The sequence below is a fragment of the Branchiostoma belcheri genome, unplaced genomic scaffold (assembly GCF_001625305.1).
Source record: "Branchiostoma belcheri isolate BF01 breed outbred unplaced genomic scaffold, Haploidv18h27 scaffold138, whole genome shotgun sequence".
Taxonomy (NCBI): domain Eukaryota; kingdom Metazoa; phylum Chordata; class Leptocardii; order Amphioxiformes; family Branchiostomatidae; genus Branchiostoma; species Branchiostoma belcheri.
In genome coordinates this window covers 16,312-44,281 of record NW_017802802.1, presented here as the reverse complement: position 1 = coordinate 44,281, position 27,970 = coordinate 16,312, and the positions used below count along the sequence as shown (strand labels likewise).

Here is a 27,970-nt window from a genome sequence, read left to right as displayed (position 1 = left end):
TAGATTTTTATTTTTCTTTATTTTAGCCGTTTTGTAAGTTCTTTCTGAGCTATTTTCCAAAATCCTTGTGTGTCTCAGACTCTGTACACCGCCTGCACAGTCAGCCGACTTCTGGACATTCCCCTGACCTGAACAAACTTGCAATTGCATAATATTTAGCTTAATTTCCCCCCATCACTCCCAGCACACAGTAATGAGTCTCAAAGCTGTTAAGTCTCCTTACATGTGCCCAGGCTATTCTCCACACCAATGGTGTGAGTGACTCCTCTATACAGATGTATTCAGACGTACTACAATGTTATGTAAAGGGCAGTGAGGGCTTTCGGTTTTCCTTTTAAGTCGGAAGCCAGATGGTCTGAAATCAACTACCTACTTCCATGAAAGGGATGAAAAATTTGTGATTTGGTAGCAACAAATTATACAGACCTTTCTCCAATACATAACTTAGAATTACATTTTATATGTCTTTCGTCTGCTGTAGAGTGAACATCCTTTTTTCTCTTTTGTTTTACATCTTGTCCAGGTACTTGTCTAGCGGGGGAATGCCTTCACTCAGGCCCTTGCGTTTGCGGGTCTCGGTGACGACGACGCCTGGCTTGCTGGTGTCTTCGTAGGGGTCGCCGGGGAGGATCTGCCAGTGGTCAAACACGCACTGAGGGAAGGCCTGGCCTCCCGTGTTAGAACGTAGATCTGCCGTGAAACCTGAGGAGGAAACACAGAAGTCAGTCAAAACACTTCAACATTTCATTGTGTTCCCATCTTTCATTCATACATGCAGCCTATCACCTTGTAGTGGAATCATATTAATGCTTTTGGTGGTGAACGGTTGTTGCTGCAGAACATGACAATCTAAAAAATTTCCTGTTTTTATCATTGTGGTAAGACTTATCTACTCAAAATGCTAACTGATCCACTTATTTAACATTCAGGAATTTCTAAATGCTACGAGGAAAAAAAAAGCTTTTATTTTGTCAAAAAAATTTAAGTTGCGCTTACTTCTATCGTATGATCTCGTTCAAGGTTCAATAACTAAAATTCCTGCTGAAATGCAATTTTACATGTAACCATTAAAAAAAGGATTTTGAGCTCTGTAACTTGGGCCAACTACCAGTATGTTTACTTACCAAAGGACTCATTGACAGGCAGGTATGCCTTGACGATGAACATCGGTGTGCCCACAACTTGGGACTCCTCAAATACGTGGCCTCTTCTGCGGTTGAGCACTCCATAGATGCCTCCTACCGCATTCTCAGGGCACTGCAGGGGAAAGCACACAAAAATTAAGTGAGCAAATGGGAGAACCAATTGATTAAATTGGTGTGGCCTAATATAGCTTTTCTTCTGATAATGCCCATCTGCTGAGAAATTTGCAATAACTGGCATGTTGGGGGAAAGTTGTGTAAAGTGCCGTTCCCAAGGACACAACGTCGGGGCATGTAGGTGGAATTGAACCCGGGACCCATGGGTGCCTTGCTGAATGCCCAACCATTACGCCTCAACGCCACTTACACGGCACAATTAAAAAAGAAAACCAGAGGCTGGTCAGTCGTACCTGAATCTCCACCTGGTAGATGGGCTCAAGGATCCTGGGCTTGGCCGTCAGCTGGCAGGCGTACAGACACCGCCTGGCCGTGGGGATGATCTGGCCACCGCCACGATGGATGGCGTCGGCGTGGAGGGTCACATCGTGGATGTCGTAGCGGATGGCGCGCATGTTCTCCTCGCACAGGACGCCCTGGGAGGGTGGAGAAACGATGGCGTTACTTGGGATATATTTCCTAAGCAGATTGTCTGACCCAGTCACTTGTTATTTAGCTGCTAATACAGATAGAGGGCTGGAAATACCACCAGTATTTGCATATGCATAGTGCAGGTAAAACTGGAGCTGTGCAGGTATTTCTGCCTACACCTAACCTGCATACATGCAGGTGAATGTGGATTTTTACTAGTAAATTTTTACTACATGATGTTCCTTGCTTGACCATGTGAATGCCTGGACAGGACAACCACTCTGGACTTTGCAAGGGTTTAATTTCCAACACATCGGGGAAGGGTAAGCAGCGATGGGTTGACTCTGCATCCCAGGGTGGTGTTGGTATGCAAATATGAGGACTTCTTTTCTGGTCAGGGGACCAGATTCTGAATGTGTGACAGGGGCTTGAGATTGAAAGTTTAAACCCCAGATTCTTCCCTCTTTTCCCCTTACCTCCTTTGAGGCCCACTGGAAGCCTGCGACCACGCTGTCCTTGATCTCGTTCAGGTACTGGACTCCCTTGGTGCAGTCCACCAGCATGTTGGGGCCGTTGGTGTCAGGGCCGAAGCACCAGATCTTACGGGCCTCTGTCACGTCCCAGCCGTAGTCGTCCGCCAGCTTACGGGCACGGGTCTTGATGTCGTCACGTGCGTTGATGTCTCCCCTGTCAATGTCCTCAGCAATGCCCTCTGTTAGAGGCCTAACAAGCAAAGAATTTGATTTGTTAAGATTCATTCTTTTTTCTCCCAAATAAAATAATATTACTATCAGAAGTGTCTCACATAACAAAAGCAGTGGTCAAAATGCTTTTTTTTTTTCAATATTGCAAGTTGTCAGAATTTTCTTCTCCAATTTGGAAATACTTTCTGCAAATACCCAAACAACATGCTTCTCAACCTAATAATACCCATTAGTAGCCACTGGCTCTGGCATTCTATATGTACATGAATGTACACTGTACACTGAATGAGCCACAAGTATCAGATCGGCGAGTGAAGATATTGTTTTCCTCATCATACCGAAGCATGCGTTGGACATCCATTCATCATTTACTGTGGCTCAAACTGCCGCTTACTTTTGTACCATTAAGTTCACCAGAAAGCCATTTCAAAACCAAACCGATCCATCAATCAATCAACGTATGGATCTTGACAAAATGATTTTTTTTGTAGTAAATACACCCATTATGCCTTCATCAGGGCTTGGAATACCACCTGCATGTGCAGGTTACTGCAGGTAAATCCATACCAAATGCAATCTAAATACTGAATGGTGCAGGCAACATTGAAAATTATCAGATATACAAGAAAGAATTTAATACCCTGCTTCATATCATCCACAAATGTCCAAAATAATCCTAAGTACATCTTGAATACTGCATGCTATAAAAGAGCAGTGCTACAGTATCAAGCACCACTGCTGTTGCCCTCACCTGGCCTTCATGAAGAGACGGTTGTGCTTGTTGGGTGACTTGGACAGACACATGATATCTGACTCCTCCTCCACGGTTTCACGGTAAGAGACAACGGGGTCAGACTTCTTGATGGGGATTGCTGCGTGGTCTTCCTCCAGATCCTTCAGACAGATCTCCAGATGCAGCTCTCCCGCACCGGCTACGATGTGCTCACCACTCTCCTCAATGATACACTGTTGGAAGGGATTGAACAGAGTATGAACAAACCACGCAAGTCAAAACAACAGGGAGTAAAGCACAGACAGGACCACAAAATCCTTTGTTTCTGCTCAAAAGCTCAAGTGTCATAATATTTTAATTTCTTTTGGAACATTTGCAACAAAATGCAGATCTCAAGTAGGTATAACCATGTAGCTATGGTCAGGATGATGTTCCTTGCTTGACCATGTGAATGCCTGGACAGGACATCCACTCTGGACTTTGCAAGGGTTCAATTTCCAACACATCGGGGAAGGGTAAGCAGCGATGGGTCGACTCTGCATCCCAGGGTGGTGTTGGTATGTGTATACATAACAACTTGAGGTTTCAGGATTGCTAAATATTACCTTCAAATTTGACAAGGTTACTTTTTATTGATCATTATAAATAACAGAAGAAATCTAGCAGGCCAAGATGTACACAATTATTTCCCAACACTCAAAGCTATCTGCCAAAGAAGACCACAGCATGTCCAGAACAGATTACGCTGTGCGGCAGTACAAATGCAAGAAGACCTGCAATCACGCCTGACCAGCTCTTTCAAGTCCTACCTGTTTATCCACTGTCATCACAATCTACAGCTTAAGTTATAGCTGGCAGTGAACAGAAACACAGTTAAACAGATCCAGAACAACTCCAAAAACTAGGGGTGAACCAATCTTACCTGAACCATAGGATCAGACTTGGCCAGACGCTTGAGTCCCTCCACCAGCTTGGGCAACTCAGACGGGTTCTTGGGCTCCACAGCAACACGCACGACAGGACTGACACTGAACTTCATCACACGCAGGTTGTGGGCATGCTCGAACGTGGACAGCGTCCCGGTCTTCACTAGGTACTGGTCCACACCGACCAGACCCACGATGTTACCACACGGCACATCCTCGATGGGCTCGATGTAACGACCCATCATCAAGATGGTCCTGGGGAGAGAGAGAGAAAAAAAGAGGGCAATTACAGGATGCTCTTTTCAATTGCACAACAGTTTTTTTGTTCATTAAAAAAAGTGAAATGTTTTTAAAAATTTTCTGTCTTTAATGATGCTACTTCAACTAATACAAGGCAGATATTGGTCATATGCCCCCCTAGTGTCTGGTGCTGGTTTTGTCATGGACCAGTGCATGCTAGGTGCAGGTAGACATCAGAAATACCTACATAGCCCCGGTTTTACATGCACTAACCTGCATATATTAATGCACTGTTCTTTTTGGTAAATATACAATTCTATCTCATCTTAACCTGTCATTGGCACACCAAATCAGTGTGTCATTGATGTTCTTGCAAGTGTATTTCCAGCCCTGCTATCCTACAGAAATGCTGTTTTCTCACCTCTGGATGGTCTTGAGGTACAGATCTTCCTTCTTCCCTGGGACGTAGTTGGGACCCATGATGCGCACCTTCTGCCCAGTCCCCACCTTGCCAGAGAAGACACGTCCGAAGGCATAGAAACGGCCCTTGTCTGAGGTGGGCACCATCTTGGACACGTACATCATGAGGGGGCCATCAGGGTTGCAGTTTTTGATGCCTGTTCAACACAAACACAATGCATTTGCTAGAAAATCAACAAGTAAACAGGGTCGGGTCTACCATTCTAGGAAGGGACTACTGTTAAGATATTTACTTACACGATGGTGGATTTATTCCATGACGTAAAGCAAATGTTTCTGCTGTGTTTGAAATTTAATGTTAAAACAATTCCTCAGGTTATTCTGAAGGTTGATTGAGAGATGAAAAGTTCAAGAACTAATAGATGAATTGGAGATGCCTCATCAGTCATAAAATTATACAACCATAAGGGCATGGGGCAATCCAGTGTCTAAACAAAACCGTTTACTTCCATTTTTAAAAAAAAAATCTATCTAGTGATGAATGAGCCACAGGTATCAGATCGGCGAGTGAAGATATTATTTTCTTCATCATACCAAAGCATGCATTGGACATCCATTCATCATTTACTCTGGGTCATATTTACGACTTTTCTTTACATAGATGTTCTGGCACAGGTAAAAACCATTGACATTATTTCCTTTAATACACTTCATAGGTGGTAACAGTCCATGTAGCAAATAAAAATCTACCCACACCTACAGGTATATGTTAACTCAGTAAACAAACAGACACAGGTTAGGTGCAGGTCCCATTTTACATGCTCTAACTTGCATATATATAAATGTACTCACCAAGAGCAGCCTCGTCTTCGTGAGGGCCCTCGTACAGCAGTTCCATACGGTACTTCTGTGCCGTGACGGGGGACGGAAGATGGGTACAGATCATCTGAAGGAGGGCCTCTCCGGCCGGCAGCCATTTGCGCATGGCCACCTTCAGCAGGGGCTTGCCTTCCAGGCCCTTCTCTTCTGTCGTGAGTTTCACCTGAAGCTTTTCCAACACCTTGGCGGTGTCGTCCTTCTTGAAGTTCATGATGGCATCGAAAACCTGATGGGTGACGAGAGGGTTAATTTTAGGGCAGTAAAACAAAAAAAATATTCTAGATGAGGTACAGTCTGCCATTTCTTACCACATTTTTGTCATCATTTCACACTAAGCATTTGAAATAGCTCAGAAACAAGCTTAATTTCATAAAAGCTAGAACCAGCCTATTAATTAAACAATAATAAAAATCAATAAAAACCTTGTAGATGGGATCCAAGACAAATTTGTTGAAGCCACGAATGTAGCCTTCTCCCGGTGTCTTGGCCCACTTCTTGGTATTGGCATTGAAGAACTGGTCACCCCACAGACGTTTCATCATTTTGGAGAGCTCGATCTTAAACCTGTTGGAGTACAACTCACCGAACTGCTTGAGGGTGAAGGCCCAGCCGTGAAGGCCGGATCCAAACCCTACAGTTCCCTTCTCTGGGTACACCTGGAGAGGACACAAACAAAAATTGGTAACCGTCAGGGCTCAAATTACTAGTGCATCCCTGGAAGCGGTCTGGAGAAAGAAGTCAACTCCAGTGATGAACAGGGATGAGGGAGGTACAAACCATGTTTGGGCCTGTGTTACTGCCGAAAAAGTGCCACCTACGCATTGGCTACATACATGTATAGTGGCGAGAAGCAGAAGTCCAGTCAGAAGCTCCGAGGAAGGTGTCTGACTGACAAGGAAGCAAGGTAAGACACTACTGGTAGAGGAAAAGAAAATCCCAAAATCCAGAATTTTTCACTGCTGACATCAGATGACATACATGAAACTATTTTGAGTGTTAAATGAAAACTATTGACTAAACTCACCATGATATTACCCATGGGTCCGTCTTCATCACTGTAGGTGGCGACAATGACGTTGACGTTTTCGACGGTGCGCGAGAAGTTATTGTACAGGTCTTCCATTTCAAGCTGCAGTTCCAGCAGGGCGCGGTCCATCTTGTTCATGAAGAGCACAGGCTTGATACGTTCGCTGATGGCCTGACGCAGCACAGTCTCCGTCTGCACGCAGACACCTGAAGTAACACAGGGAGAACACAACTGTCAGTCAGGTCAGAGAGTTTACTGGTCTTTACTTTATTAACCTATAAAATGTAGGCTGAAATAAGGTTTCATTCAGTAACAAGGTGGCCTTGTGCTCATCAACTCGAATCCCTGGCAGGCAACAGTGTTGTGCCCTTGGGCCTATTTCCTCACTTCACACAGGTGAGGAAATGAGTACTTAGTTTTGGTCTGGGACGTCCTGTCGGATAGAATGTAAAGCTGGAGGTCCCATGTTTGAGGAGGGTTACATATAAATGGAACACATGCACCTATGGGGGTTTAATTCAGGGCTTGCCAGTAACAAACACCCACCACTGACGCAGTCGACGACCACGAGAGCACCGTCAGTTACACGGAGGGCAGCAGTCACCTCGGAGGAGAAATCCACGTGCCCGGGAGAGTCGATCAGGTTGATGAGGAAACCCCTTTCGGTGTTGCTCTCCTTGCCTTCAGAAGGCACAAAGTCCATGTCCTTCTCAGCCAGCTCGTAGAAAAGGGAGATGGCACTGAAAACACAACAAAACAGAAGTTGGATGGTAGTAGGGTTGGGTGCCAGTTCGTCTCAACCGGTTTTGACTCAGAATAACATCCAACAACCGAGTCCAAAAACTGAAACCCGTTATCCGATTTTTTCGGACTCAACAAAGTACAAACATATCAGACATTTCTATTGAGACATGCTTATTAGGTAATCAGGCCATAAAAGGAAAAAAAAAACTACAACCCTGAATCAACTACATTGCTTAATCCATATGCTAATGCATTAAAAAAATAACTTATCATTCCAGTACAGTTTTACATGATTTTAACATGATTTACAGTACTTAGAGACCCATGCTTGTATCTTGTTCTTTATATTCAAAATTATACAGTGTAGTACTACCTTTTTTTACTGTAATAGTACTAATAGTAGTAATACTATAATCAGGTCCAGGTTCAAGTCCAACCTGGATCTGGACCTTATCAAGCAAAACTGGTACCCGTCCCTTGTTGTTTGTCATAGCCTCTGGCATTTACAAATAGCAATTTATATAAGGTAACCTATCAAGTCTGCAGTTCCTTTGTAGCACACTAGGGGGTGAACTTGCATACATACAGGGATCTCCCCAGAAATTTAGGACAGAATGGAGGAGGGTACGAAATATCGGTAAATTTGACCAAAGAACCCTGGAAAAGGGTGTAAAAACACTAGTTTTGAAAATTAACAGGGTGGAGCTGAGATAAGGACTGGGTGGAGGAGCTCCACTGCTCCATTGTTTAGGGAGGTTCCTGACATATCTTGCAAACCAGTGATTTTTTTCAGTGTCATGTTAATGACTTGCACTAAAATTTGATGCTCTGATATTTTCTCACATTTCTTACTTTTCCCCTCATTTAGGTGTTTTAGACAGAACATATGCCTCCCACAAAATAATTCAACAGGAGCTTCCTTACGTTGACTTGATGGTGATACAACGTTCCTGTTCGTCTTTCCTGGTGTCCGTGAACCGTGTTTCACCGGCCTTCTGTGAGGCGATGATACCGGCCTTGCTGACCAGTGAGTCGGTCAGTGTGGACTTGCCGTGGTCCACGTGAGCGATCACGGACATGTTCCGGATGTTCTTCTTCTTGTCCATGACATTGCGGATCTCGTCTACTGTGAAGTTCACCTGGAATGCACGAAATCACACATATGGAATATATTTCAGGGCTTGCAATACTTCTGTCTGAATCTGAAACACTGAAAATTGCCTGCACCAGATAAAACTTATGATTAGCTGTACTTCATTGTATATTATATTATATTAGCAGTTGATGTTTAGTAATTAGTATGTTATAGTTCATTTTATACCCTTTTCTTTTGAACTGTGTTCGAATTATACTCATTGCCATACATTGCACATTGCACAATGTACAATTGCTGTGCAAAAAAGTTCTTCGCTCTTCTACATTTGTAAATTTTACCTTTAACACTCAGAATTTAGGAACGGTGGATCACACAAAAAAACGGTTTAGAAACCACTGCCATTTAATGATGATGTCTCCCAACTTTCATAGGTGGTCAGAGTCAATACAGCTATTCCACACATACTAGGTACTAAGAGGCCTATAGTCCCTAAACCTTCCAAAGCATATATTTGGGTTCATTATGTCAGGGCTGCAATCAGTTATTTGCTTAATGTCTATTGATTACTTAAGGAATGTTGCATAATGTCGGGCAAAGTTCAACAATGACTTTTAATCAGCAGCTGTCCTTTTCGGGTACACAAATAGTAGCGAGTAGCAACCGGCAAAAGGCTGAATTCAAGAACAAACAAAAATTATTATGATGAACCTAGAAACTTGAATACATTTTATTAGCCTGACTGTGCTAGTGACTAAATCTCCAATAAATTATATATAAATTCGGAACTTCGACAAAATATGGTGATTTTATAGCTATATCACCGTCCATTCTCCGTCAAAATTAGGTTTGTCAATGCTTTTGGTGGGAGTATTTTCTGACTTCGCACAGTTCTGTGGAGCCATAGTGCTGTTATCCTTCAAAGGCCACACAACTGCGCACTTTCTTTTTGCCCCCCTCCCCACACTAATACATGGTACGCCATATCCTGTAGGTTGCGCAATCACATGGCTGAAAAGTGTATGAATGGGCTAACGGACCAAAAATGCCGAGAAATAACGAGCCAAAACGTGTGATCAAAAGTCTATTATCAACAAAAAGGACAATAATGGGAAATTTCTCGGGTTCGCTGATACTTCTTGTTAGAAAAGCAGATCGAAAACTGGTCATGAAAAGTGCCAACGTGGGGCCGCCATCCAAAAATGCCGGCTCGTCTGAGACACCCATACTTAAAAAGCCGTCTAAAACAGCCAAACATCCAAAGTACACCCAACATTTTGTGTTCTATGGATCCATTAATGTGTATTCTACACAATCTGAATGAGATGGAGGGAGGATGCGGCTTACCATGTTGGATTTTGGTGCGATGTACTCCCTCCGATGAAAAAGTACAACCACTACAGCGGTGACTGCAGGGAAAAAGGATCGACGTCAGGCCGGCGTGACGTCACCAGGACTGAGGTGGCGCCCCCTGCGAAGGTATTGCGACATTGATGACGTTGCTAATCCCATTTCTGCGGTAAGATTCCAAAATTTCTTCTCCTTGTAATTTTTCATGGCTAAATATCATTCATGTTAAAAAAATTCATAAGAAGGGGGGATGGAAAGGAATGGCTATATTGCTTATACTGTACTTTCAATTTTGCGTTTGCATGCACTCCACGTGTGAATCATGCCGTCTCCAAATGTTGACCTATGACCCATATTGGCGGGAGCCACCATATTCCATTTTGGGAAAGGTAAATGTTTTCGTCCTACTTCCGTAGCTGTGGTTGCAAAACGTTGCTTAACCGACATGTAGTCGAAGAAATTGTGCTAGGCACGACATGTTTACTATCGTTATATGTCCTTGCTACAACTTCACAGTATATATCTAGTACAACCATGCTACAACCAAGGACATTGGAACACAATGTCCTTGCTACAACGAAGCTTAGGCAGGGTCTAGGTCAACACTCAGTTCATATGTTTATGCAAGTAGCTTCCATGATGGAAGCTCCTTGGTTTATGCACAATAATTACCATTTTACTGGAACATAGTAAATTTTTTGCATTACATCCTTATTTAACCAGCATGCTGTAACACCATTAACGTTAACATATTGTTATAATTATATAATATATACACTATATAATATATAACGTTATATTATAAATACTAAGGAAGTATAATGATGTTTTAGTAAGGGAGATCTAGTCAACATTGAGTAGAATTTTGTCTTATTATAACCCATATATTTTAGATAAAGTAACACAGATGTTTTGCACCCCCAACATCAGCCAATTTGTACCAGCTGACCATGACAACAAAGAGTACCATGTATTTTACTTCCTTCCAGATCTATTTTGTGGTCATTTGATTTTTGACAGTTTGTGTCTTTTTGTGGGCCAGAAGATGCCTGCAGGATTTTCTGGCTAACATTTAAGGTAAGTTTAACTTCGAGCCTTATTGTACAGTACAACATTACCTTTTTTCTTCCCACAAAATTCTTTAATAGATGTGACAAAAAGTTTGCATACTGTTAAAATATCATTTGAGGAACAAAGATGGAATACTTGCCAGGTACATAATGAGTGTACATGTGTTTCACTTTTAGACATTGTACTTTCACTGCAAGGAAATGAGATATCTCGACCATGTCATCATGGAAAAGAAAGTATGAGGAGATAGATGAAGATGATGATAAAGAGGAGGAGGATGCAGAGGAGGATTGGGGAGCATCTATGGATGATGACTCACAGAAACATAATCAGTCTGACAAGATGTCAAGGAGACTGTCAACATCTCAGCATACTTCAGGTGCAGTCTTGTTTAAATTATGTTTTAGATTTTAGATCAAGGTAGGTTTCAGATTTCTATCATATTTCTGATTCTATGGACCACTGTGCTGCACAAGCTTTTTTTACTTTCCTCATAATTTTTGTCTAAAACATGCCGCACGACACATTCTAGCGGCTTTATGTAAACAAACAACATGGCGGACCCTGTTCCACGGAGCACACGATACGCTGTAAAAAATAGGGGGGGGGGGAAACGTCAAAGTTACAGTGTATTTTAAATTTATAATTGCGTAGACGATGTATCCATAGCGTTAAAAATGCTTCATAACTACATGTACACGTCATATTAGACCAGGAATTGAAGCAGCTGGTTGAGGTCGGTTAAGGCTGTTTGAGGTCGGTTGATGTCTTTTTGAACCTCCTTGGTCATACCAAATTTTTAACGTTACCTGCATCATACAGGTATGCAGAATAAAATATTTTGAGCCCAGGGTCTACACTCTACAATGTTACTATTTGATTCAGATGCATACTTTTGTCTGTAGGTGAAGAGGACACCTCTCGTGTGATTGTCCATATTGATGTGGACTGTTTCTATGCTCAAGTAGAGATGATTAGAGACCCCACCCTACGAGACAAACCACTGGGTAAGGCTTATATAATGGACCAAATTTCTTTTATGTTCATCTTTTAATAATAGAATGAATAGATCCTTATATTGATTTTGTAAAGTAACTTGTTAACTTATTGATTAATAGTAATAGTGTTATAAAGATATAAAAAAAACAAAGAAACTTAACACGATAAGTTATTGTAATGTAATGTAATGTATTAACAGAATTTGTTTCCGACAAAAGTAAGATCTTTTTCACTCTGTTGACAACTTTTTAAGGACAACCTACTTGGTTTCCCTTGTCTTCAGACTCATTGTCTTCAGTCGGTTGAGTTATTTTGTATGACATATTAAGTTAACTACTCAGAAAAGGGTCTTAGACTAGCCAGTTGTTAATTTTTTTATTCAAAGCAAAGCTTTTCTCATAATGTTACTCATGAACGTATAAGTGTTTTAATGCAAAGATATGACTACTTTTCCCAGGTATCCAACAGAAGAACATTGTGGTGACGTGTAACTACGTTGCTAGGAAGCGTGGTGTGACAAAGCTGATGTTTATAAAGCAGGCGAAGGAGCTGTGTCAAGAACTGGTCCTGGTGAAGGGAGAAGACCTGACACACTATAGAGAGATGTCCTACAAAATCACAGGTCAGATAGTATTACTGTGGTAGCCATAAATTCATCATTATTAAAATACATATCTCGAATAAACATGCACTCCTAATTTGGGGCTGGATTGATAAATCTGCCCATTTGAAATGTAACTTGGAAAAACTCAAATAATGTACACATCCCCTCTAAGCACAAATGGTACCACATGTATGTCTTTTGGAAAAGAGTATGGTCCATCCTGGAGTGAGTCAATCAATCCTTATAGTCCATATATATATTAGATAAAACTGATGTGTTATGCCCAAATGTGTTTACTGGTCATGCAAAACAAAAGACATACAAACAGATTGCATTGCAATAGGGCAGTCCACATGATTGACTCACGTCTATTCTAATAAAAAAGACTCTAAACTGATGGTGGAAAGGTTCAATTCAATCTTTTTTATCAAAGGGTGACTTCTGTCCATATGGGTAAGAATCCCTGCCATACCCAAGGCTTCTTTACATGTTCTAACTGCTCTCCTGTGATCACCTAAGTTGTGCCACACCCACCCCAGGCTGTTCAGTGAGTTGGCAATATCAAAGTGCACTGTGTGCTGGCCATAGATACTCCTATACATCTGTAGTGCCTGTTCAAGGTAGTTCATAGCTTTCCTGTGATCACCTGAATGGCTCCAGGCTTGCCCTAGATAATGGAGTGAGGTTGCAATGTCGCGATGTGCCGTTTTCTGACTGTAGATACTTCTGTATATCTGCAGTGCCTGTTCATGGTATCTGATTGCCCGCATGCTGTGGCCTGGCATGTCGTGCCAGGCATTACCCAGATTGTTCAGTGAGTTGCCAACGTCAGGATGTGCCGTACTCTGACCGTAGATACTCCTACGCATCTGCAGTGCCTGTTCATGGCAGCGGATTACCCTGCTGAAAGAACCCAGTACTTTGTGATAAGCTGACCCCAAGTTGCTGAGGGAGGTAGCAGTGTCAGGATGTGCTGTGGTCTTACCATGGAGAATCCTGTTCATCTGTAATGCCTGCTCATAGAAGCTGATTGCTTTCCTGTAATCACCTAAGTAAAACCAGGCATCTCCCAGATTATTGTCTGCTCTGGCAATGTCAGAATGTGCCTCACTCTGACTGTAGATACTCCTGTACATCATAAGTGCTTCTTCAAGGTAGCTGATAGCTTTCTTGTGCTTACCCAGATGGTTGCAGGCTGATCCCAGGTTATTGAGTAAGGTAGCCATATCAGCATGGGCTGAACCCTGATCATAGATATTTCTATGCATGTGAAGTGCTTGTTCATAGTAACCAATTGCTTTTGTGCAGTCACCAATCTTGTGCAAAACATCGCCAATTTGGACGAGCAACAGCATTTTCTCACTGTCACTTACATTAGCTTTCTGCAGTGCCTCATTGTAGTAGCTGATAGCCAGCCTGTATTTGCACAGCTCATAGCACATCATACCTTGTACTCTTTTGGAACTATCATATAAATCAAAGTCAGAACTAACTGGCTTCTGTTGACACAATTCTGACAAAACTTCTCTTAGGGGAATTACTGTATAGTAATATCTGAAAAGCTGCTTTTCATTTGGAAGATGAAAAACTGGAATCAGTGCACTTGGTTTTATCGTCTCAAGTGAAGATTCCAGTCCATGCAGTGCTGTTTCCATTGAAGCCAATGCAGACAGGTATTCCTTCTGTCCACCACTTGTGATGTATGTTCTGAGCCGGAGTTCTGCTGAGATGCTGGTAAGCACTGTCAAGTGATGTGCATTGTTGGGACTAATAACTCCTTGGTGTTCCATTTCTTCTATTGTCTTCCAAACTGTAGTGGGCGTAATGCAGAAAGACAGTGCCATGCAATCCACTGCTAAATGCGGGAAGCGGTAGAGGTCTTTCTTTACATCTATCAGTCTTGCTGTTACCGTTTCTCTGTTATTGTACTTTTTATTGTTTAATTCCTGTAGTGTCTCCTGTGCCAGTTGCTGAGCCATTTTACTCCTATCAGCTTGCAGTTCCTGTACTGAGATGGTCATGTATGTGTCAATTAACTCCTGGTCCCCTGCTATCAGGCATGGGTTCTTCAAGATAGTGGCAAGATGATACCCTCTCTTCAGGTATAATGTGACATCATTTTTTAGTATTGACACCATTGTCTCTGGGGTGCAGATGAGCTCAGTGCCGTGCTCTTCGTTTGTCCTTACCTTCCTTCCTAGTGGAGTCTTGCTTGCCTTTGGCATTGAGCCATCAAAGGCAAAGCCATGTGGTGTAACAGAGTCATAGTACCAGTCGTCTTGTGGTTTCTTGGAGTAGAAGTCATTGAGACTTTTTATTCCCAGCGCTGGGAGAATGGTTTCTCCAAGGTTGACCACCTTGAGGTGTAGATAGTGGGTGATGTTGCGGAAGTACACAAGGTATTCTTCACTCTGTTCCTCTACCAAGATGACAAATTCCAAGTCAGAGTATGGAGTTACCAGTCCTGTGGCCTGTGAACCCAAACCTATCACAGCATACTTACAGGGAGGGGGACCCATTAACCCAATACACTCCTCTACAAGCAAGCTGATGAAATCTTTCCTTTGTTGTGCAATGTTCTCAAACAACTGCCTGACAGCCTGAGCTCGTTTTGCCTCTATCTCTCTGACACATGGGTCATCCTCATCATATACATAGGGATCCAGTTGCTGGTCAATGTTTTCCATCTGCAACTTGATCTGGTTCCGCATCTCCTTCAGCTGTTTCTTGTGTTTTTCTACGTCATCTTGGCTCATACTGCAGTGTATGTCTAAGCTATATTTAAGGAATGACTTCTCCACGTCTTTAATAGCTATCATTATGTTACCATTGTGAACTTCATCCTTTGACCTGGCTATTGCTGCATTGTAGAGTGCCGCTGCTTTGACAAAGTCTCCCCCGTCCCCTGTCTGCTGACCTCGCCTATTGTAGACATCCCCCAACTTGCATAGGGGCTCCACCTCTCTCTGGTACTGCTGGGGGGTAGAATCTGGGGATAAAGAGCATGAACTCATAATGATTGTAACATAAACATCAACTTGGTTTTAAATGAAGTCTACACATGCAAAGTCTTTAAAACATGATCACAGCCTTGCTTATTGCAGCCTCAATTTACAGCATATTCTGTAAGCCAAGTATGTTTTCCATAAACTGATTGTTTTGTTGCATGCAGATTGTCAGAGTTATAAGAAGTACAAGAAGTATAAGGAGTATGAAACATCAAAGCAATTACCTGCTTTATCTTTTTTTATGAAATATATATTATGCACATAAATCTATCATGTAAATTTTTCACTCTCAACTCTACAGTACTGTGACAGGAACTTTTTATTTTAAACAAAATTAATCATGGTTGTTTGTGATGATATCATGTACATTATATTATGTACATGTACCTGTAATAAGTTTCGATCATGTGAAAACATTTTTGCATTGTACCTCACATTTTCCTTACCTTTTACATGCACAAACCTGAGTGCATATCCAAAATATCGCTCAGCTGAATCCAGCTTTCCCCTGGCAAGGCAGAATTCTCCATCCTTAAAGTTGACTTCATAGTTACTGGAAATGAAAGGAAGGTTGTGGGTTGTTGTTTGCACACTATTATGAACATTGTATAACGCATTGTGTTAACATTACAGTATAAATTGGATCTCATATCACCTATGTTATTAGTAACTAAGTTAAACCTCTTTTAGCATTTATTTTATCTGCTGGGTTACATACGTGCATATCTGCCACTTTAAGAAATTGTGTGATAGAGAGATCTCTAGTGCAGTATTTATTCATGATTAGGGTGACATATGTACATGTATATATTTGACCTTGTATAACGATGTACTTCTAATAGTTGTTATGATAGATGTTACATTATATTGCAGAGTTTTACATTATATTGCAGAGTTTAAGACTGTTAATTACCTGACAGTGTATTTTTTGCTGCAACAAAGACCCAATTTCCCCAAAGAAAAAACATACGGAACTAATTTACTATTTCCCACCTTTTTGTTATGTCTGGACGAAGTTGGCATTCTATTGTTTCTTTCTTCAAGAGATTCAGTTTAGCTGTTCTTGCATCAGCTTGCTGCTTGAGCTTGAGAAAGAATTCACAGATATAATTATCAATTATTGTTACATTTAATTGTACTTTAAACTATAGAAAAATAACAATTATTCCTTCAACTTCTCCATCGCTTGAAGCAAACCAGAAGTTTGATAATAGTTCTGTTTTTTCCTAAAGAGCTAAATGTTCAGGCCTAGGAAAAAATATGTTGTGTTTCCTGTTTCAGCCCTGAAAAATTTTTTTATTCAATTAGACTTAGCTCTCTCTCTAGTGATCCAACTTATCCAATACAGTTTAACAAAGTACATTTTTTAAAGCTTGCATGAGGACATGTCTTAAGTTATTAATATATTTTCAATGTCAGTGATGGAAAACTGATTTATACAAAGCTTTATCACTCAGGTGTCAGATCACGGAGCTAGAAATGGTCAATCAGCACAAAAAATTATGTCGCTTGCAGGGTTCCACAAAAAAAAGGCTAAGGGTCGGTAGGCCTCTTAGGCAATTTATGTATGTTGTGACTCACCCTATCCAGTTCTTCTTTCGCCTTCTCCAACACAACTAAGTCTTGCATGGCCATGGCCCTTCGATGGTCCCGAGCCTGTTGTGTTTCAGGTTCCTTACTCTGTGGGCTGTAGATGGCAGGCTCCTTAAAGAAGTTCATCTGTTTTAGAAGAGCCGCTATGTACATGTGCGATCTGCTTTCTCCCGGTCTTGGCTCATCTTGTGATGGTTGCTGCATGATTTAATACATATTCACTTGTTATGAACCCTGGGTGATATGGGTAGTTATCGCACAGACTAGGCCAGAATGCCACTATCAAACGTTATGGGGTGCAGCCCTGGCAGGTTTGACGTTAATGTATTGCAAAAAGATACTACATGTAGTATATTAAAGACCCACAACAACACAAATTTGTAACAGTGTCAAACAAGACTTAGTATTGTTCAATGCCAATCAGAAGGCTCCATTTGCCATTGGTTATCATGCTGTAACCTCAAAAGTGGTCAGTTATTACAATAACTGACCACTTTTTGGACCGTACCATTATACAGGGGACAGGGCACTAACAGTAGTGTTAAGATTTGTAGTACTTAAAAACGTATTGTAGTTGAATAATTGATTTTTAAATATAACACATTTAAGATATAAATGAAATTTGAACAGAAAAAGACTAAACACAATTTTTGATACTCTCACTTAAAGTGGTACTGTTCCAATGTCATGTGGTGACTGAATATGATTGCCTAGATTATCTGTTTTTCTATCCATGCCATCTTGTTTCACGTGTTTTTTCGGCAATGGAGGAATTATATAAAGGAATTTGTGCGAAATAACTGTGTCAGTTGGATAGGCTATATATGATGATAGCATTAATCCCCCACCTTATCCTCAGTGTATATAATGATATAATCCCTGGTCAGGTGCGATAACCACTGAATAAACCACCTCGTTCGCTCCGCTCACTTGGTGGTTTATTCAGTGGTTATCGCACCTGACCAGGGATTATCTCACCATATACACCTCGGGGTGGGGCATGAACCCTTTATTAATGATTAATCCTTGTCATCATCAGTAGTTTGGCTTAAAACTACTCACATTTGGCACTGTCCCCTTGATCTTCTCCATGTAATTGATACGGTGGAACAGAGTCTGTTTTTGCTGGAGCTTGTCACATCTTGTCAGGGCCTTGTTGTACATTGCAGCTGCCTTGGAGAATTGGGATGCATCTGATGCTTTCCTCTTCTTCCCTTTGTCAAGGTACAAGTCCCCAAGTGACTTCAGAACCTCATGCTCCAAAAGCACGTCCCCCTTTCCAATTGCAGTCACCAACATTTCTGTATAGATCTTCTCAGTGGAGCGCTTGGATTTTTGTACACTTCTGTCCAATCTGTCACAAATTTCTGCCACCCTTAAGACATTGCTGTCAGCAGTACCCCAGTAGTCTGAAGACAAACACTCTAGATAATGAGGAGTGTACCCTTGCAGCAGTTTTCTGCAAAGTTGTTCCATGTAGCCGATGCGATGTTCAAGTGTTTGGCTCATGTCTGGGCTTCTGCAGCGCAGAAAGGCAGCAGCATACAGGGCAGCAGCCTTGTCAAACTCTGCTGAATCTTTACTGAGCTTGCCTTTCTGAAGATGCAGGTCTGCAAGACTTTTCAGGACTTCTACCTCCATGAAGCAGTCCTTGCAAACAATGGCTTCTCTAAGCGCATTCCCCAAGCTAGCCGCCTGGTCATCTTGTCCTCTGATGAAGCTTGACTCCAAGTCTTGTAACTTGTTTGCCAGGCTGCTCATATTGATGTTGGACAATTTCTTGTTTTCATTCCAATGATTAGCCTTCACCAAAGAAACAAGAACAATTTGCTGCTTTGAAAACTTGGCAAGTGAGAAATTCTGAAGATTTCTGGCCATTCTAGACAAGGCACATCATAATAATATACATGTATATACTGATTGTATATATATACAATCAACTTATGATGATTCTATCATTTAATTTGCAATGTGTTGGGGAAAGTTAGACATCCAGGTAATAAGATACACAAGAACACAGTTACTCACTATCTTATCTGTAATTTGGAAAGTACATGTATTATGTATATCTGTATATGTGATATGATTTTGTTTTATGTTGTAACAGTTGTAATAGATTATTAGATAATATCCACTTCTTCAGTTTCTGTTCAACAGATGTTCCTGTTCCCATTCCCATTCCCATTCCTATTCCTGTTCCCCTTTCTGTTACAACTTGTATCATTTGTTTTTTCATTGTTCAATGGTGAAATTGACATAAGCCATTTTGGTTGAGTATGACACAGCTGCATAATGTATTGTTGTTTTGAATGTTGCAATAAAAATTAACCAAGGCAGATATCAAGAAGATGTATTTCAGAGAGACATTTTTTAGGCAAGGAATAGCCAAGCCCCCCAGCAAACTCATGTAACTTGTAAGGTTGGCTAGGGTTGTTTAGTAACGTTACATAAAATATCATTTAAAAGTTTATGGGTTTGAATCCCTAGCAGACCCAATTGTAGCACTTTCCTCACTCCACTCAGGTGAAAATGAGCATGAGGCTTTTTTTAGAGACATCCTCTCGGATGGGATTTAGAGCATAGGGGTCCTTCCAGGTGAGAGCAAGTGAATCAAACCTTACAATTTGCTCTTATGCACCTTGTACCTACTGTCCAAAACTTGTGTGTTATTCCTATAGGCAGTTTACTAGTTGTGCAAAAAACAAACACAAACTTGTTTAAATCTCACCTGCTGGATGTCTGAGACTCTATATATCTGTGAAGCTGTCTGGGTAGAGATCTACACACATCTCCTTCACTCACTCAGTGCTAGTCAGGTGAAAGTTCTGCTTTTTTCCTCAGACCCAAATGGGACTTAACATACGGTCATAGTCTCATGACCAAGTTGGGTCAATCATTACCTAGCATGTTTATACTTTGGTCACTGCTACTATGAAAATTAGGCACGGAATACTTAAATATACATAATGACTGGTGATGTTTTTTCTTATAGTACATTACTTGTACTAGCCTTGGTACCATCCTGGTTATATTAGTCTTTCCTTAGCGTTAAATAAAACATTTCGTTCTGTTATTTTTAGAGGCTTTACAGAAGTTCTCCCCACTGGTTGAAAGACTTGGGTTTGATGAGAACTTTGTGGATGTGACAGAAACTGTCCATGGGAGGGTGAAGTCTGCCTCCTCTCCCCAACTGAATGGCCACATCTTTCCTGAAAAGAAGATAGAAGGTAAGATCATCTTTCTTCGGTAAGATCATCTTTCTTCAGTTCTTACAGGACTCAAATACTTTTTTCTGCATACCTGCACATTGAAATTGACCTGTTAGTGTTACTGACTGTTCACTGTACACTGAAGCTAGGTGTGATAGACTGATGAGGTGACAGATGATCATCGAAATGTCTCTTATTGAACAAGTGGTTGTAAATGAAGAACTTTGCTTTGAATCATTTCACAAACCTGATGAAATTTGTTCACAGCAGGTGACTTACTAAAAGATGAGAGACACGTGCGCCTGGCCTGTGGTTCCCAGATCGCAGCAGAGATGCGTCAGACCCTCCACTCAGAGCTGGGCATCACGTGTTGCGCAGGGATCGCACACAACAAACTGTTGGCCAAGCTGGTGGCAGGACAGCACAAGCCCAACCAGCAGACTACCCTGCTGCCTGAGGGGGTGGGACAACTCATGGGAACACTCAAAACTGTCAGGAACATACCAGGTAATAGTGACCAATTACACTGTAGGTTAATGTTACACTAGAACTAGAACTAGAACTAGAAATGTAAAGGGAGCATACATGTATATTTTACCTCCATTTTTTCAACCACTTTTACATATTTACCATTGTTATATGCACACACCATAAAAAGTACATTGTTAACGATTGAAGAAAGAGAATAAGTTGCAGATCGAGGAAAGTTGATAAGAGGCAGAAAAGAATACCCAGTACCAGTTTAGAACTTTGATGATATACACGGTTAGTTTAGAACTGTTGCCCTACAACCAAATGTCTTATAATGTTAGATTAATTAAAACAATACAGTAACTGTCTCCATCTTTATTTGAACAATACAAGTAACCTAAAATCACATACCTGTGATCTTCCCTCTTTGTCCTGTCCCTTGCAGGTATAGGTTCCAGCACCTTTAAGAGACTACAGACATTGGGTATCAGTGCTGTTCAGGATCTCCAAGATGCTCCGGCTAACGTCCTCCAGGCAGAGTTTGGTGCCCAGACTGCCCAGGTCATGCAGCAGCTGTGTCATGGGGTGGACCCTTCTCCTGTCATTCTTACTGGTCCCCCACAGGTAAGTAGAACACTTGCTTCATCATCATCGGCCTCCTTACATGGCAGTTGATGATGGGTTTGGTCCAGGGAGATGCCACTGCCAGCATCTTCTTTGGTGACTAAACATTAGTCAATGCTTGAGTGGCAGGCTCTGTGACATGATGTACAAATGAATGTGGTAGTGTTGACAGTAAGGCTCAGGTATGAGATAAGAATAAGTATCTGCCTCGAATCATAAATGGCCAGTATCTTAATTTCTGATTTTTTGTTGCAGACTATCAGTGATGAGGATTCTTTCAAGAAGTGTGCATCTCTTCAGAATGCCAAGGAACGGATGACAGGGCTTCTGCAAAGTCTGATGAAAAGGTAAAATAGGGAGAAGAAACAAGTTGATGTCAAACAAAAATAACCTTTCATGTGTTTTAGTGGTAGTTAAGTGTATTTGCCTATTTTAGAGTATTTTCATGACATTTGCATTGTTTGCAATTCTAATCAATTTACTGGTATGTTGCCTAGATATGCTGTACAGTTGCAAATCTTGTGTTTCAGACTGAAAGGAGATGGAAGAATCCCACATGTACTCAGAGTTACAGTAAGGAAGTTGTCAGCAACCAACAAATGGACAAACCGAGAGAGCAGGCAGTGTGCCATACACTCACATGTGTTTGGTACTTGGGGTGAGTTTTGTACAAGAATAGAGGATAGTAGATCTGATTTGAGATTGATTGATTGATTGCATGTTAGCATTTACCTACTATGTTGTATTACTATTATAGGCTATAAACTTGACAACATCCAAGATGGTTGATTTTTTTGTGATGATAATGTCTTCTTGACTTGACAACCTAATAAACTAAATGAAGAGGGGTATTCTAGATGAATTTTTCTCACTTTTCCTATAATATCTCTCTCATTACAGATGACAACAAAGAAAAAGAAACCATCTCCCAGCTGCTGAACCTGTGTGTCGTGTTGTTCTGTAAGATGGTGGATGTGAATCAACCCTTCCACCTCACCCTCATCAACATCTGCTTTGCCAAGCTGGAGGCGAGGTCCAAGCAGTTGGCATCCATCAAAAACTTCTTCCAGAATGAGCCCACCTCAACACAGACACTTGAGAAAAGTACTCATATGCTTCAACATCTTGAGGATGCTCATATCCTTAAGAAAGCTTCACAGCAACCACATTGGGCAAAGTCTTCAAGATCTTCTATAGAATCCTTCTTCAGACCACAGCAGAGATCCTCTTCATACTTAGAGTTTGAAAACAAGACCCGGTCCGGTACTCTTGAGGAGACAAGAACTTGTCGACAGATTACAGCTACTGTAGGATCATCAACATCTGTCCAGTCACTCTTCACAACAAAGGACAGAGATGTTGAGTATCATACCTCAGAATCTCGTTCTACAGAGAGCTGTTCAAGTTCAACTGACATCAGAACTTGTAAACAAGGGTTGTCTTTCCAGTTACTTGCTCAGACCCATGCAGTTTCTTCTGCATCAGATACAGAAGCTAGCCCCCTCAGCAGAGTTCAGACTGTACCCTCTGGTATTGACCCTGATGTTTTCAGTGAACTCCCACCAGAGATACAGAGAGAAATTTGTGCAAACTATCAGAAAACAGAAGATACTGACAGAAATCTTTCTACAAGTCAGTCTGTAGACCAAGAAAGTCAGAACAACGCAGAGACCCCAAATGTTAGTGACAGCATGTCACAGACAGTGTACATAGGAGAAGTTGAAGAAATGACCTCAGAGGTGGAAAATACCCACACTTCAAGTTGTACTAAGCCTGCGTCTGTAACAGTTCCTGTTGAAGGCACTGTCCTTCCACCAGACATAGATCCTGCAGTGTTTGCTCAGCTTCCAAGGGAAATGAGAGTTGAACTGCTCAACTCCTGGAGGAGAAACAGTTCATCAGCAGACAGTACACAAACAGATAGAAAACCTCAGTCTAGGAAGACAGGAAAGTCGCCAAGTATTGCAAAATACTTTAAGAAAATGAATAGCTAGCGATCTTTGTGTAACTTATTTTGTAAGGTGTTTGTCAGTTATGAATTGAGATAAAAGTTAACTTCCTGTTAAGTATATGTATGTGTATAAGATGTTTCACTATTTTGTATTTTTCTGTCAAAAGTGATTTTCAAGTGCATGATGCTTATATACGGTAAAAAGAGGAACTAATTACAGTATGTCCTACTTACTTAAACAGTAGTGCAACAGTACTGTAAAACTGGCATCAATGTTCTCAGCTCAAATAAAGTTAATATGAAGATAATGTATGGTGGCAATATGGGTATTGTGTGGGTCTGTGTGTGTTTCTGCATACTTGTGGTCAGCATAACTTCAGAACGTTTTTATGGATTATTGTGATGATATTTGGTATGTTGATAGTTCATAGGAAGGCAAAGGTCAAGGTTAAATCTGGGCTTCCTGGTGGTTGACCTTGATACTGCAGCAGAACTTCCAGTTTTTGTATCTTTTGTCCTGAACATGCTACGGTCTTGACTTCTTGGTGCCAGATAGCTTTTCTGTCAGGAACAAGTGGTGTGGATTTGTCCCCCTAGCATACTTGTGACGTGTATGTTAGTTAAAGGTAACATCACTGCATATATATTATGTTAATGTGAAGGTCCTTTGCATAATTGATATTAAAATATGTTGAAGCTGAACCTTGCCAATGAATGGGACTTTCACATAGGAAATATATGTAATTTGAGTTGAGAAAACCGTAAATAGAATAGATTATGCTATATGTAATCGTCACATCTCCATAATCGTTGAGAAAAATCCCCAAACCAAATGAAATTACTAAGGCTTTAAATATTTTCATGTACGTATGAGGGCTCTGAATTCATGTTTTTTTTAGAGCAGCCACATTTAGACATTATTTCTCTTTCAGAAAATCAAATAAAAGAATAAAAAGAGAATAAAATGTTTTATCAGTCCCCTTGATTATCTTCTTGGGCAGTTTTGACTCTAAAATTTTTTGTTGATAATAAAAGTTCAAAGAACATATGGGATGAACCTGTAGATGCAAATAATTATGCGTCCCCAGGTTTTGTTATAATGCTGTTCTTCCCCAGGCATGAGATAGAGTTTGGAGGATGTGGGAGTAAACTTGACCATGGCGACTGATGGAGGTGGTGTTGATGATGATACTGAAGAGAAGGAAGAGCTGGATCCTGATCTACTGAAGAAGATACAGGAGAGATATATGCCTGTCAGACCTGACAAACTGTATGTACAGTTGGGCACAATTGTGTTTTGAGCAATGGTTGTACAGAGGACTAGGCTAATGCTGGTAATAAACTTTTTAAATTCATGATTTTTGCTTTTCAATGTTGAAACTGTATTCCAGTTGTACAATGTATTCCAACAAGGACGTTCTACAGGACGTTCTACAGCCAAGGACAGATCTGTTCTGTATGAATGGATAGTGTTCAGCACCAAGGGCAGATCTGTTCTGTATTGATGGATAGTGTTCAACACCAAGGACAGATCTGTTCTGTATGAGTGGATAGTGTTCAGCACCAAGGACAGATCTGTTCTGTATGAATGGATAGTGTTCAGCACCAAGGACAGATCTGTTCTGTATGATTCCAAGTTGTAGTATTTCATAACATTGATTAAGTCACCCTTTCCGGCCCCTGTAGATATTCCTTTGAGACAATCAGCTTTGGAGATACAGCAGTAGATCTGTACTGCCTTCATCATGTCATGTCATGTAAGTACAAATTGTATTTACCGATAGAAATTGATTCTTTTCACATAATTGGTAAACTGCCTTTAGGTCACACCAGTCTTGTACAGGAAATACTTGCCGTGAAAGACTGGGCTGTAACGTTTGAACCACTCACACCAGGAAGAACCTCTACTCTTGCCTGGGATTTTTTTCTCGCTTGCAGTGTGGCTCGACTTGAACACGGGACCTCTGGCTTTATATCCCATCCGAGAGGACGTCTCTTAGTGAAGCTTAGGTACTCATTTTTCCCTGATCGAATGAGGAAATGGGTGATAAGGACACAACAGTGGGGTGCCTACCAGGGATTAGAACCCAGAACCTTCATAATCTGGTTATTAGTTAACAGCTTTATCCATAAGACCACCTTGCCACCTGTTAAGTTTCACCTTGGAAGTAGATATATTTGGAAGAAAGGTTTTGGGATTTTTAACATTATTCCCTTCTTTTGCATTGTTTACAGCCTAACTTACAGAGTTAGGCAGCAGGGAGAAAGTTAAGAGAGGAATGCAACATAATAACTAATTAAAGCTGTTTTGACAATTTCAGGGGAAAACGTGGAGCTAGGAGAAGCAGTGTGGCCATCAGCAAAAGTAGGTGTCTGTTGTAGTTTTAGACAACTTCAGTGACAAACAAATTTGATAGGTTTAATTTGTGTTTTTAAAATACTTAAATACTTACTGATATTACATTATAGTGAGAGAATGTCGACGTCTGTCCTGAAATTGAACTAAACTGGAGGAAACTGGGTATACTTGTAGTTGGTTGAGCTGGTTACCTCGATCTTCCACTGTACGGCAGGGAGCTAAGTTAAACCCTAATATATGTTTGTCTGTGAAATCGGGGGGAAACATAGTTCTCTTTGGAGCTTGGTAAGAAGAGAATGAAACTACTTTTAATTCTCACAAGTTGTTATCTTTAGATCCTATCCAGGTACCTGTTAGACAACCCAGACCTGGTAAGAGATGTGAGTGTGTTGGAGCTGGGATGTGGCCCTGGACTGACAGGACTGGTGGCTGCTAAACTGAGCAGGCAGCCCAGCAGGGTCCTGCTCACTGATAACTGTCAGCTGGTGCTGGAGGAACTGGTACCCAGGAGTATACAACACAACTTTCCTCATACAGAAGGTACGTTACTGATGTGTACATGCCTAGTAACTTCTTACACTTAATTGAAAACAAGAAATTTAGAGATTTTAGACTTCCAGCCTCCATAGATGTTGACTCCCTGTAGCGTGGGGCACAACCCGCCGTACATGCAACTGCGTGCTGTCTATGTGCAAAAGCGTTGGCAAATTTTTGGCAACTCATTACCCAAAACAATATATATTCTTGTAAATATATATATAAATATATATATATAAACAACCCCCACCACAGACCGTCCTGAATGTGTGTACCTCCACTGGGGTGCAGACTTACCCAGGTTCCAGCAGAAGTATGGCAGCTTTGATGTCATCCTGGGAGCTGACGTCATCTACTGGACAGAATATGTCGAACCTCTGCTCCAAACTGTGTCTCAACTTCTGTCGCTAAAGGTAGATTTCATTTGTTTGTTTTGTATAACCTGGGAGGTATATCACTTTTATGCGCAACATAGTTATTGTGTCGGAAAAAATATTTCCTGCAACGGGCAAAATTCTGATGCAATGTCTACCAAACATCCAACCAAAACCTTGAATAATCCGGGGTTTGTGCAGCCGTAGTACGTTCTTCCGATGTGCTGCTATTTTTGAATTGTAGTTAAAACTACCATGTATATTCACTTTGACCAAACATAAAGGAAACTACAGACTTCAAAGCATTTCCTTAAATATAATGATTTTCTCTTGTTATTTCCAGCCATCATCTTCCTTTATCACAATATATGAGGAGAGGTATTTGAAGGCACCTGACACAACTGTCCCAGAAATGTTGAACATTGCACACAAGTACAACCTGACTTGTTCTAACATACCTTTGGAAAACAATCCAGAATATCAAGAAGCCAGGAAACAAAAGAGAAACTTCAAACTTTATAGTTTTATGCGTAAGTCATAAATACGTAACTTGTTATATTTTTAATCACATTTTAGAGAGATTTTTAACTGTGATACTTTTAAGTATTTTTAAAATAGAAAATAATGAAAACATCACTCTGAGTCATAGCTTGAAGAAGTTTTATTTTAGAGACATACAAGTACAGTGAAATAAGGTAATAGCAGCGAATTTTTGTATCCTAAATCATTTTATTTTAAGATGAAATATTTTAAGATGAAATTTATATACATAGTAAAAATTAAACTGTTCTCAAACTCAAAGAGAATTTGACTCACCGGAATTTTCGACCGAATCCCTCGCGATCGGTCTTCAGCTAAATCATGTGTCTACAGCTCCGACCCAAGTGCTGTAGACACATGATTTTTCCGCACGAGTGATGTCAGCACTGGGTCAAAGTTCGTCGGAAGTCGGTATCGCTACCCGATCCGGTTGAGAAAAGGGTGATTTACAGTTTAATTTTCTTTATGTAACTTACCAACTCAGATGAATTTTCACTCTAATGTAAGTTAAAATAATATGTAAATTGTAAATAAGTTGTAATAGAAGATAGAATAAACAGTTCCGGCTCTAAAGCCTGATTGTGCCAAAAGCTAAACATGTGTAACCCACCAGTACTACAGTAATAACTTTGATTGACTTTGGCGGAACCGCACATGTATCTAACTAATGATCTGCTGTCAGATGATGAATCAGTATAATTATATTTACATGATAAACAAGATGTGATAAACAAAGTGCGTCGTTGAAGTTAATGTCATATTTTTTCATGGTAACAACGATTGA

The 27,970-nt window shown here is 40.8% G+C and overlaps 4 protein-coding genes across 8 annotated transcripts; 2 read left to right on the top strand and 2 right to left on the bottom strand.

The window, feature by feature from the left end:
• Positions 1-9,968, bottom strand: LOC109464429 (elongation factor 2-like). Its single transcript, XM_019761404.1, has 13 exons — positions 9,844-9,968; positions 8,328-8,542; positions 7,206-7,399; positions 6,657-6,865; positions 6,055-6,288; positions 5,606-5,858; positions 4,755-4,950; positions 4,090-4,348; positions 3,186-3,400; positions 2,207-2,453; positions 1,553-1,735; positions 1,125-1,257; positions 1-702 (listed from the first exon to the last, which is right to left on the bottom strand). The coding sequence occupies exons 1-13, from the start codon at positions 9,844-9,846 to the stop codon at positions 509-511; spliced, it is 2,535 nt and encodes an 844-aa protein (XP_019616963.1). The 5' UTR covers positions 9,847-9,968; the 3' UTR covers positions 1-508.
• Positions 9,962-27,921, top strand: LOC109464431 (protein N-lysine methyltransferase METTL21A-like). Its single transcript, XM_019761411.1, has 7 exons — positions 9,962-10,015; positions 24,493-24,646; positions 25,063-25,133; positions 25,698-25,741; positions 26,071-26,275; positions 26,528-26,685; positions 26,990-27,921. Exons 2-7 carry the CDS (start codon positions 24,534-24,536, stop codon positions 27,185-27,187), a joined length of 789 nt encoding a protein of 262 aa, XP_019616970.1. The 5' UTR covers positions 9,962-10,015; positions 24,493-24,533; the 3' UTR covers positions 27,188-27,921.
• On the top strand, positions 10,080-23,682 carry LOC109464430 (DNA polymerase iota-like). Of its 5 annotated transcripts, none has more exons than XM_019761408.1 (11): positions 10,080-10,235; positions 10,892-10,923; positions 11,094-11,296; positions 11,823-11,924; positions 12,374-12,538; positions 20,202-20,348; positions 20,598-20,837; positions 21,247-21,425; positions 21,681-21,772; positions 21,956-22,083; positions 22,326-23,682. In XM_019761408.1, exons 3-11 carry the CDS (start codon positions 11,134-11,136, stop codon positions 23,417-23,419), a joined length of 2,310 nt encoding a protein of 769 aa, XP_019616967.1. In that variant the 5' UTR covers positions 10,080-10,235; positions 10,892-10,923; positions 11,094-11,133; the 3' UTR covers positions 23,420-23,682. The 5 variants fall into 5 exon arrangements, with proteins under 5 accessions (XP_019616967.1, XP_019616968.1, XP_019616969.1 ...); XM_019761409.1 differs by having other exon boundaries at positions 10,889-10,923; XM_019761410.1 differs by having other exon boundaries at positions 10,836-10,923; positions 20,601-20,837.
• Positions 12,545-19,510, bottom strand: LOC109464428. The gene is made up of 5 exons (XM_019761403.1): positions 18,184-19,510; positions 17,110-17,319; positions 16,522-16,613; positions 15,975-16,081; positions 12,545-15,509 (listed from the first exon to the last, which is right to left on the bottom strand). Exons 1-5 carry the CDS (start codon positions 18,997-18,999, stop codon positions 12,889-12,891), a joined length of 3,846 nt encoding a protein of 1,281 aa, XP_019616962.1. The 5' UTR covers positions 19,000-19,510; the 3' UTR covers positions 12,545-12,888.
• Positions 27,922-27,970: the final 49 nt, after the last annotated feature.

What these genes read in the sequence shown, in the direction of transcription:
- LOC109464429 (XM_019761404.1), bottom strand. An exon ending in AGTCTGATCCTATGGTTCAG is followed by an intron (nt 3,401 to 4,089) that starts GTAAGATTGGTT and finishes CCCTTCCAACAG; the next exon opens with TGTATCATTGAGGAGAGTGG. An exon ending in TCCAGTGGGCCTCAAAGGAG is followed by an intron (nt 1,736 to 2,206) that starts GTAAGGGGAAAA and finishes CCACCCTCCCAG; the next exon opens with GGCGTCCTGTGCGAGGAGAA.
- LOC109464428 (XM_019761403.1), bottom strand. Translation starts at nt 18,999, where the DNA reads ATGGCCAGAAATCTTCAGAATTTCTCACTTGCCAAGTTTTCAAAGCAG. An exon ending in TCAAGGGGACAGTGCCAAAT is followed by an intron (nt 17,320 to 18,183) that starts GTGAGTAGTTTT and finishes TAAATCATGCAG; the next exon opens with CAACCATCACAAGATGAGCC. An exon ending in CGTCCAGACATAACAAAAAG is followed by an intron (nt 16,082 to 16,521) that starts GTGGGAAATAGT and finishes TTTCATTTCCAG; the next exon opens with TAACTATGAAGTCAACTTTA.
- LOC109464430 (XM_019761408.1), top strand. Translation starts at nt 11,134, where the DNA reads ATGTCATCATGGAAAAGAAAGTATGAGGAGATAGATGAAGATGATGAT. An exon ending in AACATCTCAGCATACTTCAG is followed by an intron (nt 11,297 to 11,822) that starts GTGCAGTCTTGT and finishes TTTTGTCTGTAG; the next exon opens with GTGAAGAGGACACCTCTCGT. An exon ending in CTGCAAAGTCTGATGAAAAG is followed by an intron (nt 21,773 to 21,955) that starts GTAAAATAGGGA and finishes CTTGTGTTTCAG; the next exon opens with ACTGAAAGGAGATGGAAGAA.
- LOC109464431 (XM_019761411.1), top strand. Translation starts at nt 24,534, where the DNA reads ATGGCGACTGATGGAGGTGGTGTTGATGATGATACTGAAGAGAAGGAA. An exon ending in CAACTTTCCTCATACAGAAG is followed by an intron (nt 26,276 to 26,527) that starts GTACGTTACTGA and finishes CCCCCACCACAG; the next exon opens with ACCGTCCTGAATGTGTGTAC. An exon ending in CTCAACTTCTGTCGCTAAAG is followed by an intron (nt 26,686 to 26,989) that starts GTAGATTTCATT and finishes TGTTATTTCCAG; the next exon opens with CCATCATCTTCCTTTATCAC.